This window comes from Trichechus manatus, unplaced genomic scaffold (assembly GCF_000243295.1).
Source record: "Trichechus manatus latirostris isolate Lorelei unplaced genomic scaffold, TriManLat1.0 scaffold00082, whole genome shotgun sequence".
Classification (NCBI taxonomy): Eukaryota; Metazoa; Chordata; class Mammalia; order Sirenia; family Trichechidae; genus Trichechus; species Trichechus manatus.
In genome coordinates this window covers 6,451,250-6,469,017 of record NW_004444018.1, presented here as the reverse complement: position 1 = coordinate 6,469,017, position 17,768 = coordinate 6,451,250, and the positions used below count along the sequence as shown (strand labels likewise).

At 36.4% G+C, this 17,768-nt stretch overlaps 1 protein-coding gene across 5 annotated transcripts in view; it reads right to left on the bottom strand.

The window, feature by feature from the left end:
- NAA35 (N-alpha-acetyltransferase 35, NatC auxiliary subunit) overlaps nt 1-17,768 on the bottom strand; it is a 110,398-nt gene that overhangs the window by 61,429 nt on the left and 31,201 nt on the right. For all 5 annotated transcript variants that reach the window (XM_012556961.2, XM_004381315.1, XM_023735798.1 and 2 more), the window contains exons 3-6: nt 12,005-12,038; nt 8,430-8,544; nt 7,302-7,376; nt 3,707-3,874 (exon numbers count right to left, since the gene is read on the bottom strand). In XM_012556961.2, the coding sequence (XP_012412415.2) occupies nt 3,707-3,874; nt 7,302-7,376; nt 8,430-8,544; nt 12,005-12,038 (392 nt within the window). The remainder of the gene's footprint in view (nt 1-3,706; nt 3,875-7,301; nt 7,377-8,429; nt 8,545-12,004; nt 12,039-17,768) is intronic.

Genomic DNA, 17,768 nt, shown 5'->3' with positions numbered 1-17,768 from the left:
AAATTTATTTTAAAAACAGTAAAATAACATGCACATAATAAAAATTTCAACAGTACAAACAGGTATATATCCCAATCCTCGGCATCCCAGTTATCCTCTTGTATATGCAGATTTACTTACCCATCTCTCTTTTTTTAAAAAAGAAAACAAAAGTGGTAGACAGCTATACCTATTTTTCTACACTCGACTTTTTTTACTTTATTTTGGAGATATAATCTTATCTGTATACATAAAACTCCTTTTTAAAGGCTGCCTGACTATATGAATATAGCATATTCCGGAGGCTGGAATTAATGAGTCTTCTATTGATGGACACTGAGGTAGTTTCCAGCCTTTTGTTATTACAAACTGTACTACAATTAATGTCCTTGTACATAGGTATTTGTGTACAAGCACAAATACATTTGCAGGATAAATCCCTAGGAATGCAACTGAGACAAATGGTTTATGCACTTTAAATCTGGACACATATTACCAAATTGTCTTTTTAAAAACTGTATGAATGCTTACTCCCAACAAAAATGTATGAGTCTTGCTTACAGCAGAATGCTGAGTGCTGGGGACTGATAAATGTGGAAAGAGTTTCAGAGTTAGAAAGTCATAATTTTGCAACCACAACTAGTCCAGGCAAGCATATATGGATGCTACATCTGGGGGAGGAGGAGATTTTAGCGAGCAGGATATCTGCATGATCTTCAAGTGTCTCCCTATAAATTGCTTATTAATTACAAGGAAAAAATAGTAACCATATAGTAATCAGACAACACCTTGACAGACTGATGAAAATAACATCACCACGGTGGGGGCAGATGGATAACGTGTGCCTCCATATGTGATACCTGAAAAGGACACAACATCATTTATGTTGTATTCCAGCCAGAATTGTATAATCTAAATCAAATCATGAGGAAATAAGAGACAAACCCCAAATGAGGAACATTCTATAAAAAAGCAGGAGGACGGTGCTCTCCAGAAACATCGATGTCAGGAGAGACAAAGAAAGGCTAAGAAACTGTCGTAGATTAAAGGATACTAAGAAGATATGTAATCTAATGCAGGACACAATCCTAGACTCAATCCTGTGATGTAGGGAAAAAATGCCAAGAAGTGTTAATTGACAGAAATGGAAGGTAGAAAGTAGATTGGCATCCGTTTGGTAACTGTACTGTAGTTGGGTGGGAGAGTGTCCTTGTGCTCTGGGGATGCACACTGAGTGCAATTTACTCTCTAGTGGTTCAGAGAAAAATACATACATACATTTCCATGTACATACATACATGACAGTGAGCAAGTGAAGAAGCAAGAGACATTATGTCAATAGCAGTGAATCTACATGAGGGATGTATGGTGTTCTTTATGCTGTTACTGCAACTTCTCTGTAAGTCTGAAATTATTTCTAAATAAAAGTTAAAAAAAATTCAAAGGAGGGAAATAATGATTATTCATATACACACACACACAAATCACTGTTTTCTCACCCACATTAATATGGTGTATTATGAAAAATTTCTAATCTTTGCCAATAACGGGTAGCAAACAGTATCTCAGTTTTAATTTGCATTTCTTACGTGAGGTTAAGCATCTTTTCACATATTTAAAGCCCATTTTATTTTCTGTGAACTATCTTCTGATTTTTTAATAATCTGTTTACAGTTAAAATATTTCATCTATCTGGAATTTACTGTGATGTGATATGATGACCAAGTAATTTTCAAGGGTGCTGACCAACTAACTGTTCTAGTACTATGTGTTAAATGAATCCTTCCCCTGTCCCTGGTGACGCAGTGGTTAAGCGCTTGGCTGCTAACCAAAATGTCAGCAGTTTGAACCCACCAGCTGCTCCGTGGGAGAAAGATGTGGCAATCTGCTCCCATAAAGATTACAGCCTTGGAAACCCTATGAGGCAGTTTTTCCCTGTCCTATAGGGTTGCTATGTGTCAAACTGGACTCGGTGGCAACAGGTTTGGGTTCCCTGTCGCCGTGATTTTTTAATATATTTTTTGGTGTACTTTGAGAATATAAATATTTAAAATAATTTGTATTTTTCTTCTCACTTATTAAACTAAAGAAATTTTCTTTTATTTCATCCAAGTCGATAAGATTTTCCATAATAACATTCATATCAATTCAAATATGTAGCTAAATAACCAATATTAAAAGATGGTACTTCATAAGCAACTCACAAGCTACACATCCAATCATATTAGGTATATAATTTTCCTCACATATATAATATAAATTTAGGAAAGATTTACATACTATACACTCAACCACTATTTGAGCCTAAGATACTTATTTTGGGAAAGTAACAGTATTAAAAAGAAAACAGTTTCAATAAAAGGAAAAATTAAGAAAAAAATTACTTATCAATAATTTCAAAAGCTATCACATTTTTCCTTACAATTATCAGGTCTGAAATCTTATCTTTTATGACAAGGAAAAAAGTTTTCTACGTCTAAAACTCATAACACTTCCTTGGGGGAAGGCACTTAGTATGACCTAGAGGAAAATACTTATACCCTAAATATTCTTCATATCTTTGTTTTCCTTAGCTCCCTCTTTTCCAGTGACTGAAAGTAAAGCATTTGTGTTATAATTTATAAGAGGCTTGAGGGCAAGGGCTGTCTGTTTTATTTTCTTTTTTTCCTTAGGATGTATCATTTTTATTTTATACTTATAGAAGTTCTTTTTTTTACTATACTCTAGGTGAAGGCTTATAGAGCAAATTAGTCGCTCATTAAACAATCAATACACACAATGTTTTGTGACACTGGTTGCCAAACCCAAGACATGTCAACACTCTTCCCTTCTCGACCCTGGGCTCCCTATTACCAGCTTTCCTGTCCCCTCCTGCCTTCTCGCCCTCCCCCCTGGGCTGGTGTACCCATTTAGTCCGTTCTGTTTTATAGGCCTGTCTAATCTTTGGCTGAAGGGTGAGCCTCAGAAGTGACTTCAGTACTGAGTTAAAAGGGTGTCCAATGGCCATACTGTCGGGGATTCCCCAGTCTCTGTCAGGCCAGTAAGTCTGGTCTTTTTTTGTGAGTTAGAATTTTGTTCTACATTTTTCTCCAGCTCTGTCCAGGACCCTCTACTGTGATCCTCATCAGAGCAGTCAGTGGTGGCAACCAGGCACCACCTAGTTGTGCTGGACCCAGTCCAGTGGAGGCCACGGTAGCCATGGTCCATTAGTCCTTTGGATTAATCTTTCCCTTGTGTCTTTGGTTTTCTTCATTCTCCCTTGCTCCAGACGGGGTGGAACCAGTGGAGTATCTTACATGGCTGCTTAAAAGCTTTTAAAACCCCAGAAACTACTCACCCAAAAAGGATGAGAACATTTTCTTTACAAACTATGTTATACCAACTGAGTACGATGTCCCCCGAGACCATGGTCCCCAGCCCTTAGACCAGTAATTCAGTCCCTCAGGGTGTCTCTTTTATCCTCCTAGTGAATCTCCACAATATCTAGAACATAAGGGATACTCAATAAATGGTACTGACAAAACAGTACCAAGAAAAAAGGCACTTTCTTGGAGACAACTGGCAAACTTTAGCCAATATTGCTCTGTAAAGAGCAACAGTATCACATTTAAAAACCATTTTTAACTACAAATGTGGAAAAGATTATGTATCATAAAATTGTTTAAACACATCACAGTGAATAAGGCAGCCAATGAGCGTCAGGAGTTCTTAAATTAGAAAATCTTACCTCTTCAAAAACGGCAGCTTTATTTACTTTTTCCCTTGCAATGTCACAGATTTTCAGGATTCCCAGAGCAAAAGCTTTCATGGCAGGATCTTCTATAAAGTCTGGATTATGAATATAAAGGCACGTAAATACTGTCTGTGCCAAGGAATGGCCTTCCAACCATGTGATCTATGAAGAAATGAAAGAGTGTACACATTTAAGGGTGATACACAGAGTCTGTAAAGTCTAAATTGATCCAGCAAAGGCCAGAGTGCTGCAGAACCAAATAAATATGTTTACTTACAAGATTTAAATGATGATTAAAGAAAAGTCAGAAAAGAAGAGTTAGAATTTACTTGCCCTGACTAAAGCTTTTCAAGAATCATATACCACAAATGTGGTTAGCTATTGATGGGACACATTCTCAGATATAACTAAGTTGATAATATATTCGGAGACTAATAAATTAGAGTGACTCCTCACGAAACATCAGAAAGGAGTCAATTCCACAACGTAGTCAATAAAAATCTGTAACTGAGGAATTCACAATTTTAGAACTAACAGGGTCCCTAGCCACTTATTCAGTTCTTCTTTTCTTTTTTTTTAAAATAGTTTATTTTTGTTATTGCTGAGAATATACACAGCAAAACATACACCAATTCAACAATTTCTATGTGTACATACAATTCAGAAACACTGATTACATTCTTCAACTTGTGCAACCATTCTGACCCTCCTTTTTCGAGTTGTTCCTCCCCTATCAACATAAACTCACTGCACCCTTGTTTCCTATCTTTCAAGTTGCTGTTGTCAATTTGATCCCATATAGAAAGATCTTAAAAGAGCACAATGCTTAAGGCAGACATTCTTTACTAGTCAAGCTAAACTATTGTTTGGTTTCAAAACAACTTCAGGAGATGTTTTTGGTTTAAGGTTTAAAGATATCTTAGGGCTATAGTTTCAGGGATTCATCCAGCCTCCATGGCTCCAAAAGTTCTGGATTCTATGAGAATTTAAAATCAGTTCTTCATCCACCCCACCACTAGCCCAGCCAAGAGCAATGTAACTCACCTAGACTTTTACAAAAAACTATACAGTGCCCATCTCTAATTCAATACCCTCAACCAGAGGGATATTTCTAAAACACAAAGGTAATCACTCAAATCCATTTTACTGAGTGTCTATCATACGCTAGGTACCATGTGCTAGAAGCTGGAAATACCAACAACAGCCAAAATTGAGTAACCACTATATCCCAAGTACTATACTAGGTGTTTCCATATATCTGAGCCCATTTTTACCTAACACTTTGAGGAAAGTTATATTTTTCTCCTTTTACATCTAAGGAAATGGATTCAGAGAGTTTAAATAATTTGCCGAAGTCTGCACAGTTATTTTTACACTAAAGCCCAAGAATTCTTTAACAGAGCAAGACACACATTGCTACATCATTAAACAAGACATATACATTAAAAATACTATAACTAAAATGTGTATTTGGTATTACCACTGTGCAGAAGAGACTTTCCAGATTAAAAGCCATCTGCCTACTAAAGGCCAACCTCTTAGATATGGTCCCAAGGATATCATAGAAACAGAATGTTTCCTCAACTTTGGCAAAAATCCTTCCCCTTTCCTTCCTCTAACTGCCCTTCCCGCCCTCTACCACTCTCACTATTTACACATTGACATGGATTGAACTGTGCCCCCAAAAATATATGTCAACTTGACTAGGTCATGATTCCCAGTATTGTATAGGATTGTGTAATCTTTTGTGATTTCCTTACGTGTTGTAAACTCTATCACTATGATGAGATTACATGTGTTGTAAATTCTATCACTGTGATGAGGTTATACTGATGAGGTTTACAAGATTAGACAGTGTCTTAATCCAATCTCTTTTGAGATATAAAAGAGAGAAGTGAGCAGAGACACATGGGAACCTCATACCACCAAGAAAGCAGTGCCAGGAGCAGAGAGCGTCCTTTGGACCTGAGGTTCCTGCGCAGAGAAGCTCCCAGACCAAGGGAAAACTGATGACAGGGACCTTCCTCCAGAGCCAAAAGAGAAAGCATTCCCCTGGAGCTGAAGCCCTGAATTTGGATTTGTAGCCTACTGGACTGTGAGAGAATAAAATTCTCTTTGTTAAAGCCATCCACTTGTGGTATTTCTGTTGGAGCAGCACTAGATAACTAAGAAACACATTCCTCCCAGACTTCAGTCATAAGCAGTTGTTCATGATTCCCCCAATCTTAACATTTTTACATGGCCATGCCTATGCAATATACTCTCTTTGCCTGCAATCCTGTTACCCTTTCTGTCACATGCCTACCATTCTTTAGTGCCTCATGCCAGAATCACTTCCTTTCTACAGTCTTTCTTACTCCACCAGCCACTCCTCGGGAGAAAGATGTGGCAGTCTGCTTCTGTAAAGATTAGCCCTGGAAACCCTATGGTGCAGTTCTACTCTGTCCTACAGGGTCACTATGAGCTGGAATCAAATCCACGGCAACAGGTCTGGTTTTTTTCTTATCCCACCAAGACTACAAAATGCTCAAGGCTAATAAAGACATCTTTGAGAGAAAGAGAGAGCTTTGAAGGCAGAAGGACCAAGATTAGGACTCTAGCTATGTCCCTTTCTAACAACAAAACCCCAGGCAAATCAGACAAGATGAGACCAGATACCTAATAGAAATGATGTGAGATCTAAGTAAAAAATATACATGTAAAACACCCAAAAATAAGGACTTCACACATATTTTTCTGAAGAAGCAAATGAATATTTGCTTAATTTCATTTGTTTAACATTTGAATAAAAAAAAATTCAGAATATTTGCTGAATAAAAAAATGAATAAATTTTACATATTTCTAAGGATGATGCTTTAACATCAAGTTTAAAAAGAAAAGGATGGTCAGAAAGCAGGCAAGGAAAAAAGGTAGTACAAATCAGAATTTTTCCACAATTAAACCACACTGTCCACTATATATAAATACATAAATAACTAAAAAATTTTCCTCACGGTAGAACACGACAGTTTACCACAATTTATCCTAGATCAGGAAAAAAAATAAATCTCTTTTTTCAAGGCCAATCCAGAGCTCCCTTTGCTTCTACTCCATGCTTATTTCCTAAACCAAAAACCAAACCTGTTGCCATTGAGTCGATTCCGACTCACAGCGACCCTATAGGACAGAGTAGAACTGCCCCATAGAGTTTCCAAGGAATGCCTGCTGGATTCAAACTGCCAATCTTTCGGTTAGCAGCCGTAGCTCTTAACCACCACACCACCAGCTTATTTCCTAGCATCTTCTAATTACAGACCTGCTTCCCTGGGTACCAAGAGATCAATAAGCATACTCTGGACAATGACTATAATATGAATCTTCATTGGAAATAAAATATCCCTACACTCAGGAAATGAGAACTTACAATCACCCAGATGGGGAGATGAAATGTTTCCTGAGGCATAGCTTGGCCTGATAACCTTATTCCCATTTTCCGAGGCCCAGGATTATATAGATTCATCTTCAGCATTAGTGTACATACTTTTAAATTCAAAGGTTCAGGTAAGTCATAGTTTTTAAAGTAACCAACAGTCTTATTTTAATGCTTACCAAACAGCAAAAACATGTATCCATTATCCCTATCAATTCAGGCAAAGTTAGGTCTTTAATTTTAATGGTGCCATCCTAAAAAAAAGGGGAAAATAAGACACATTAGCATAAATTTTCTAAAATTTATAGTTACTATATACAGTAGCATTTTGGCTTTCAAAAATTAAATATTTAAAAATAGCATTTTTAAGAAATTCTACCTCATCATCTGATAAAACTAAGATCAAATTAACTCTGTATTTCTAAAAACAATATATCTTAAACAGATACTTTTAAACAAAGTATCTTAATGAAGAAAAATCAAAGCTGCTCTAATTTGAAACAGAATAAAGGCCTTTATAAAGAAATGAAAAGTCAATTACAGTAAAGTAAAATTAGTTTTAAGCATTAACAGACATAGAGATCATTTTAATGGAATGAAACTAGTTGCAAAGAAAAAAATTAACATTTTCAAAACATTTCTCTTAAATCAATTAAGTAACTATAAACCCGTTCACGTGGAGTCGATTTCAACTCATAGCGACACTAGAGGACAAAAATAGGGTTTCCAAGGCTGTAAATCTTTTCAGAAGCAGACTACCACCATACTTCTTCTGCAGAGTGGATGCTGGGTTGGAACCGCCGACCTTCCAGTTAGCGGCTAAGCGCATAGCCACTGAGCCACCAGGGCTCCTCTGATTAACTATATTACCTGTAACTTTTGTTTACAATACTCATTTGCTTAGCAAAATTTTATTCATAAAATATGTAAAATTAAAACCTTTGGCAACTGTGAATGAATTTTTAAATCAACTCTCATTGAGTGAATTTCAAATTCATTAGAATTTAATCCCTAAACCAATTATCCTGACACTTGTACACTCAGCTGCTTTCCAAAAAATAATAAACACACACACACATACATTTAGAGCAAGCTTTTAATGAACACCTCAAACAATTACAGATTTCAGCAGAGACAGATGATAATTAAAGGTTAATACAAATTCCTATTTCTATAACTGTAAATGCTTTTAAGAAAACTGCACTTTAAGTGTAATATATTAAGCTTAATTCATTATTAAGTGCAAACTTTTAACATATGAAATAGCAAAAGATAGAAGAAAATACAAAAGGTACAATGCTAACTACCTTGATAGCTTGTTCAAAATTGAGAACTTTTCGATTAACTTGATTTCCAATCATGCCAGCATCCATCTTGGGATCCATCATTTCAATAGCAGACATGGCTTCAAAAAGACCAAATCTGCAAATAAAAAAATTGACTCTACAAATTGTTTTTAAACCAGTATGCTTACCCAGACTTCCACAATGGTGTAAAAACTATTAGTACTTTTAAAACAAAAGATGTCTTTTATGCGTAGAAACTTCTGGAAAAAAAGGAAGTAGTTCGTCTGATATGTAGTGGATTTCACTTTGCCTGCCTTAAATAATTTTTTGTAAATATTCAACATTTAGAGAGACATGATGGAAATATGTAAATTTTACTTCTTTTTCATTTCCTTTGTATCTTAAAATCTAATAATCTGGCACATTACTGTCTATAATGTTCCAAGTTTTGGCAATTACATAATGAAAAATAATCCAGAAATCCTGATGGTCTGGTATCTGTGGCTAATGAGCCATAAAAGCAGGTAGTTGTGATGCACTGTGGACTGATCAGTGAGTATATCATTAACTGAGATATATCTCAGAAAACGGGACAGGAAAAAGAAAAGCCTAAAAGAAGGCTTGGCTGTCTATCAAGATAATGACTCCATAGTTTGCTTAGTCTATGTCTTTAGACTACTGGGAAAATAAAGAAATCTACTTGTTACCTTAAGGCATTGCTCTCAGAAAAAAGCAGCAGTAAGACATCAAAGAGAGCTTTAAGCAGACAGACTGAAATCTCTCTTCTCTCTCACTGCTTCGATTTAAGCTACTCTGACAATTTGATTGCTTGACAGTATTGTTGAAGACTGCTCTCAGCTATAAATTTCGCGCAATGCTAATCAAACCCCAACTGGTATTTTTCAAAGAACCTGCCAAGTCAAAAGAGAAAATACACAAGAATGGAAAAGTCCTGAAAAAATTTTATTGAAAAAATAAAAACAACGGTGATTCACAAGATATCAAATAGTAGTACAAAGTTATAAGAATTAAAAGTGTTCTAGAATACAAAGATCAATGTGAGAATTATGTATGATAAAGGTGGAATTTCAAACCAGTGGGATAACAGTGAATTAGTCAATAAATGATGTTGAGACAAGTTGCTAACAATCTGGAAAAAGTCAGATCTTTGATTCACACCATTTGAAAATATAAATCCCAGATAGGCTGAAGTTCTAAATCTCAAACACACAATCAACAACAAAAAAAAACTCTTCAATGCTTTACAAAGACGCAATAAAGGGAAAAACTGATAGCTTCAACTGTGTAAAAATTTTAAAGTTATATACAACAATAAACCACAGATAGTTAAACACTGACAATAATCTGGCGGAAACACTTTTAATATAGACAATTTAGGTTTATATCCAGAATATATAACTAATACAAATAAAAATAAAAGGCAAATAATCCAAAGAAAATTAGGCAAAGAACAGAAACAGACAATTCACAGAACAGAAAATACAAACTGCTAATAAAAAAGGGAAAAGCTATACAAACTGAAATGGAATCAGGTAATGAATAAAACAAAAAAAATCTGTTTTGGCCTTAAGATAGGAAAATTTTAAAAAACATATCTGTGTACTCTCAAACACTGTTGGTGGGAATATAAATTAAGGAAGACTTAGAGGAAAATTTGGCTGAATCCATTAAAATACAAAACAAACGCTTTAAACCAGGCATTTTATTTTTAGGCTTCTACCCTAGAAAATTATTTTTACATATATATGTAAAAAGAGGTTTATGTAAGTTAAATGTCTTCAACTTTCCCATGTTACCAAAAAATGTTGCAACCTAAATGTCCATCAATAGGAACACCACAGGATAAACTGTACCAAAGTACATCCATTTTATAAAATACAATATAACACTTAAAATGGACAAGGTTGAACTATTATATATTAACATGAAAAGATCTCCAAGATATATTAAATGGGAAAGGAATTTATAAAATATATAGCATATAATCCCATTTATATTTCATTTTTTTATAGATGTTTATTCATGTGTATAAGCATATTTTTTAAATGGTCCAGAAGGCAACACAACAATCTGGTAACTTGACAGTAGCAGTGACTAAAAAACTAGTTGTCATCAAGTTGATTCCAACTCATGGTGACCCTATGTGTGTCAGAACAGAATTCCACAGGGTTTGCAATGGTAGATTTTTCTAAAGTAGATCACTAGGCCTTTCTTCTAAGACATCTCTGAGTGGACTCAAACTTCCCATTTTTCAGATAGCAGCCGGGGATTCAGATACCACCCAGGGATTCCATAACAGGGAGGGTGTCATGGGAAATTTTTGTTTCATCTTGGATGTTTGGATTTGTTAAAAACAAAGTATCCATTTATTACTTACATGATAACTTTTAAAAAAGGTTTTAGTGGCATAATTAAAACCCTAAAACTATTAGATATTTGCCTAATCGGTAAAAACTGCTACAGAAACTACAGTAGCATTAAATGAGCTATTTCATGCATTCAACAAATAATTAATGAGTACCTACTAGGTGCTAGGCACTGTTCTAGGCACTTGGAATACATGCATGAACAAAACAGATTTGCCTGTTTCATGGAGCTTACATTCTAGGGGGAGGAAACAGACAACAAACGATAAAGATAAATAAATTATATAGCATGTTAGAAGATTATTCATGCTGAGGCTAACGGACGTATGTACATGGGGAGGTACACAACTTTAATATTTAATAGGTGGTCAGAGTAGGCTGCTGGCAAGCATGTTCCCTGGGCTCAGAGCCTAAAATCTTGTGGAAATCAAGGATGACAGGTCCCTCTAATAGTCTTCTCTCAAGCCTTCTTCCATGGCCGGGAGACACTTTCCTGCATTCTCCTGTGTGTGTTTCCTATAATTGCCTGCCTCATCAAAATGATGCTCTACAGTGGTTCTCAAAGTGAGGACTCCAGATCAGCAGCATCAGCATCACCTACCTAGGAACTTGTCAGACACGCAATTTCTCATTTACAAAGCAAACTGTTATTTAAAAAGCCCTCCAGGTGATTGTGATGCACATTAAAGCATGAGAATTGAATTTCAGGCTCTAACTGTCCCCCACAAAAAGTTCAATCTTGTCCACTTACCAATTTAAAATTTCATATTCCTCACCTTGAAAATTTAGCCTGGTCATAGTAGTATGGGAACTGAGACAAAGCTATGTCAGTAGAAATACAGTCAAGCATTTCCCTGTATTTTACCTTTCCAGAGTCTCAATTTACTTTTATCCAGGCATTCAGTGATCTCTGGTCATCAGCAAATTACACATGACACACAACCAATAACCTTTCTTCAAGAAATTTCACATCCTGAACAGCTACTCTCAAGAAAAGGACTGAAGTCACAGTTTCACTAGGTACACTAGGGTCAACTCCTTCAAAATAGGTCACAAAGGTTAAAAACACACTTAAAATTAGGTTTTCTTTCTTTTTTTTTTTTTTTAACAGCTTTTAAATGTAAAATTACTCAAACCTCAATGACTACTACTGCACATAATAGGTGAAATGCTGCATTACACTACTTCAAAGAGCATATAAATACTTACAGCTTATCATGAAGCAGTTCTCCCAACTTTAATTCTAAAAGAAACAAACAAAAAAACCCTTTGAATTATGCCATATTAATATTCAACTTTTAATTCTAAAAAAAAAAGCGAAACAGTAGCACCTGAAAAACGTGCCTGCATTACTTCAAAACTCATTTTCTAAAAAATTGTTATATTATTTCTACTCAATGACTAATGTCTCCTACAGTGAATAAATGCTAAATAAGAATATCATATATTAAGTGGTTTAGAAATAAAATGAAACTATTTTTGAGAATTAACCAGTGACTCAACATGGGCCACAATATTCCAATCAGAATTACCAATCTCATTTTAAAAAATCACTGTAAATTTCCCCTAAGCAAACTTTTTCATAAAACTGTTATTTCTAAAGCTGTTTTTTTTAACCAATCTAATCTCTTTTTGTTCTAGGAAAAGTGTCAAAACTGCTTTTAAAAATTATATTTAAATAACGTAGAAAATACTTGAGTAAGCGGTTAATCAAAAGAGTGCTCATTCAGGCCATCTAAGATACTCCACTGGTCTCATCCCTTTGGGAGCAAGGGAGAATGAAGAGAACAGGATACAAGGAAAAGATCAGTCCGAAGGACTAACTGTCCACAGCTACCAAGGCGTCCACCGGACTGAGTCCAGTACAGCTAGATGGTGCCTGGCTACCACCACTGACTGCTCTGACCAGGATCACAACAGAGGGTTCTGGACACAGCTGGAGAAGGATGTAGAGCAGATTCTAACTCACAGAAAAAAGACCAGATTTACTGGCCTAAAGGAGACTGGAGAAACCTCGAGAGTATGGCCCCCAGACACCCTTCTAGCTCAGTGGTGAAGTTACCTCCGAGATTCACTGTTCAGCCTGGGAGTAGACAGCCCCGTAAAACCAAATGAGACTAACGAGGTACAGGAGTCCAGTGACAAGGGCCAGAAGGCAGAAGGGGACAAGGAAGCTGGTGACTGGGAACCCAAGGTTGAGTAAGGATATTGTTGATGTGTTGTGAGGTTGTTAACTATTGTCATAGGGCAACATTTGTAGTAACTGTTAAATGAGAAACTATTTTGTTCTGTAAGCCTTCATCTAAAGTGAGAATAACAGCACAATTGGAAGAGCATAGTCAATGTCACTGAACTGTGTATGTAGAAATTTTTGAAATGGTGTATCTTTGGCTATGTGTATTTTCACCAAAAGAAAAAAAGGTTGAGAAATTAGAGGGTTAATATGTTGTGGGGTTGTTAACCAATGTCATAAAACAACATGTGTACTACTGTTTCATGAGAAACTATCTGTTCTGTAAGCCTTCACCTGAAGTACAATAAAATATATAAAAAATAATCATAATAATAAAAATAAAAAAGAGTGCTCATTCTCTATAAAGCAGTGATTCTCAACCCTGGCTGCATATTAGAATCACCTGGGGAGCCTTTTACAAATCCCAATATCCAAGCACTAGCACCCAAACCACTTAAATCTAGGAATAAGGCTTATGCAGAATTTTAAAAGCACTCCAGGAGATTTCAGTTGGACAGCGTAGGGTTGCTATAACATGTTAAGTATCCTAAATATCAATGGTCACATCCTGTGGAAGACGTAAAGAGGCAATTTTCAGAACTTTACTCAATCCTCCTAGATAATCCTAAACTAAAAAACAATTTAACAGTTCCAGATATCAAAAGAGATAAATGAAAAACATATATCAAAATACTACAATAAAGCATAATAGAACATACATTCATAACCCAGCAGTTCTCAAAGAGTACTCTGGGAACCCAGAAGTCTGCAAGGTTAAAATTATTTTTCTCACAATACTGAAAGGTTATTTGCTTTCTCACTGAGTTGACATTTGCACTGATGGTAAAAAAGCAATGGTGGGAAGAAAAAAAAAGCAACAAGGGTAAAACTGCTATAGCCTCAGCACAAATCAAGTCCGAGGCGTCAAACTAACTGTCTATTCTTCACCTCTATGCACTTGCAGACTAAAAAAAAAAAAAAAAAATTTTTTTTTTCAATTTCACTTAAGAATGTCTTTGATGAAGCAGTAAAAATTATTAATCTCTGGGCCAGGACCGGGGTAATGAAAAAACCTATTGCCATCGAGTTGATCCCAACTCATAGCAACCCTATAGGACAGAACTGAACCACCCAATAGGGTTTCTCAGGCTGTAATCTTTATGGAAGCAGACTGCCACATCTTTCTCCCGCAGAACAGATCAAACTGCCAACCTTTCAGTTAGCACTTAACCACTGTCCTACCAGGGTTCCTTAGGGTAAGAAAAGTGAGGTGCAAATTCTACAGTGTAGGATGCAAATAACCAAAATAAAAAATGAAATGGGGGGGAGTACAACAGACCCAACAGAAATAAAAAGGATTAAAACAGAGTATTATGAAAAACTATACTCCAACAAATTTGAAAACCTAGAGGAAATGGATAAATTTCTAGAAACACATTACCTACCCCATCTAACACAAAGTGATGTTGAAAATCTGAACAGACCCATAACAAGAGAAGAGAGTGAAAAGGTAATAAAAAAAACTCCCAACAAAAAAAAAAAAAACCCTGGCCCAGATGGCTTCACTGGAGAATTCTACCAAACATTCAAAGAAAAGCTTATACCAGTTAAACTATTTCAGAACACAGAAAAGGAAGGGATACTTTCAAATTCTTTTTATGAAGCCGGCATAACCCTGATACCAAAACCAGGCAAAGACGCCACAAAAAAAAAACTTACAGACTAATATCTCTCATGAATATAGATGCAAAAATTCTCAACAAAATTCTAGCAATAGAATTCACCATCCTATCAAACAAATAATACACCACAACCAAGTAGGATACATACCAGGTATGCAAGGATGGTTCAACATTAGAAAAGCAATCGATGTAATCCACCACATAAATAGAAGGGAAGAAAAGAATCACATGATCATCTCAACTGATGCAGAAAAGGCATTCGACAAAGTCCAACATCCATTCCTGATAAAAACTCAATAAAATAGGTACAGAAGGGAAATTTCTTGACATAATAAAGGGCATCTATGCAAAACCAACAGTCAACATCATTCTTAATGGAGACAGGCTGAAAACATTCCCCTTGAGAACAGGAACAAGACAAGGATGCCCTTTACCTCCACTCCTATTTAACATTGTGCTGGAAGTCCTAGCTCAAGCAATAAGGCAAGAAAAAGAAATAAAGGGCATCCAAACTGGTAATAGAAAACCCTAAGGATTCCATAAGAAAACTACTGGAACTAATAAAAAGATGCAGCAGAGTAGCAGGATACAAGATAAACATACAAAAATCAGTTGGATTCCTATACACGAATAAAGAGGATGACAAAAAGGAAATCAGGAAAACAATTCCATTTATAACAGCCCCTAAAAAAACAAAATATTTAGGAATAAATCTAACTAGGGATGTAAAAGACCTACACAAAGAAAACTACAAAACACTACTGCAAGAAACCCAAAGGGATCTACATAAATGGAATAACATACCATGCTCACGGATAGGTAGACTCAACATTGTGAAAATGACAATTCTACTGAAAGCAATTTATAAATACAATGCAATCCCTATCCAAATACCAACAACATTCTCTAAAGAGATGGAAAAACTAATCATTAACTTTATATGGAAAAGGAAGAAACTTCAGATAAGTAAAGCACTACTGAAGAAGAAAAATAAAGTAGGAGGACTCGTACTACCTGACCTCAGAACCTACTATACAGCTACGGTACTCAAAACAGCCTGGTACTGGTACAACGACAGATACATTGACCAGTGTGACAGAATTGAAACCTAAATGTAAATCCATCCACCTACAGTCGCCTGATCTTCAACAAGGGCCCAAAGCCCATCGAATGGGCAACAGTCTTTTCAACAGATGGTGCTGGCAAAACTGGATGTCCATCTGCAAAAAAATGAAACAGGACCCATACCTCACACTATATACAAAAACTAATTCAAAACGGATCAAAGACCGAAATATAAAGCAAAAAACTATAAAGTTCATAGAAGAAAAAATAGGATCAATGCTAGAGGCCCTAATACACGGCATTAACAGGATATAAACCATAACCAACAACAAACAAACTCCAGAAAATAAGCTAGATAACTGGGATCTTCTAAAAATTAAACACTTAAGCTCATTGAAAGACTTCACCAAAAGAGTAAAAAGAGAACCTACAGACTGGGAAAAAATTTTTGGACACTACAAGTCAGACAAAGGTCTAATATCTAAAATCTACAAGAAAATGCAACACCTCTACAACAAAAAGACAAATAATCCAATTAAAAAATGGGCAAAGGAAATGAACAGACACTTCGCCAGAGAAGACATTCAAGCAGCCAACAGACACATGAGGAAATGCTCACGATCACTAGCCATTAGAGAAAGGCAAACTAAAACCACAATGAGATACCATCTCACCCCGGCATTACTGGCACGAATCAAAAACACTGGAAATAACAAATGTCGGCGAGGCTGCGGGGAGATCAGAACTCTTATGCATTGCTGGTGGGAATGCATACTGATACAACCATTTTGGAAAACAATATGGTGCTTCCTTAGAAAGCTAGAAATAGAAATACCATATGATCCAGCAATCCCACTCCTAGGAATATACCCTAGAGAAATAAGAGCCGTCACACGAATAGACATATGCACACCCATGTTCACTGCAGCACTGTTCACAATAGCAAAAAGATAGAAACAACCTAGATGCCCATCAACAGATAAATGGATAAACAAACTACGGTACATACACACAATGGAGTATCATGCAATGATAAAGAAAAATGATCAATCTGTAAAGCATCTCATAACATGGATGAAACTGTAGGACATAATGCTGAGTGAAATAAGTCAATCACAAAAGGACAAATATTGTATGAGACCTCTATTGTCAAAACTCATGAAAAAGTATACACACAAAAAGAAAAATCTTTGTTGGCTGCGAGGGATGGGAGGGGTGAGGGGGGAACTAAATAGACAAGTGGTAACTTTGGTGAAGGGTATGACAGTACACAATACTGGGGAAGCCAGCACAACTTGTACAAGGAAAGGTCATGGAAGCTCCAAAGACACTTCCATACTGCCTGAGGGACTGAATTGCTAGGTGGAGGGCTGTGGGGACCATGGTCTTGGGGAACATCTAGCTCAATTAGCATAACACAGTTTATAAAGACAACGTTCTACGTTCTACCTTGGTGAGTAGCATCTGGGGTCTTAAAAGCCTGTGAGTAGCCATCTAAGATACTCCACTGGTCTCACCCCTTCAGGAGCAAGGGAGAATGAAGAGAACAGGATACAAGGAAAAGATCAGTCCAAAGGACTAATGGACCACAGCTACCAAGGCCTCCACCAGACTGAGTCCAGCACGTTTAGATGGTGGCTGGCTACCACCACTGACTGCTCTGACAGGGATCCCGACAAAGAGCTGAAGAAAGATGTAGAACAATATTCTAACACAAAAAAAAAGACCAGATTTACTGGCCTGACAAGAGACTGGAGAAACCCCGAGAGTATGGCCCTCAGGTACCCTTTTAGCTCAGTGGTGAAGTCACTCCCGTGGTTCACCTTTCAGGTGGGGATTGGACAGCGTCATAAAACAAAACAGGACTAATGAGGCACAGCAGTCCAGGGACAAGGACTAGAAGGCAGGAGGGGACAGGAAAGCTGGTGACAGGGAACCCAACATTGAGAAGGGACAGTGTTGACATGTCGTAAGGTTGTTAACCATTGTCATA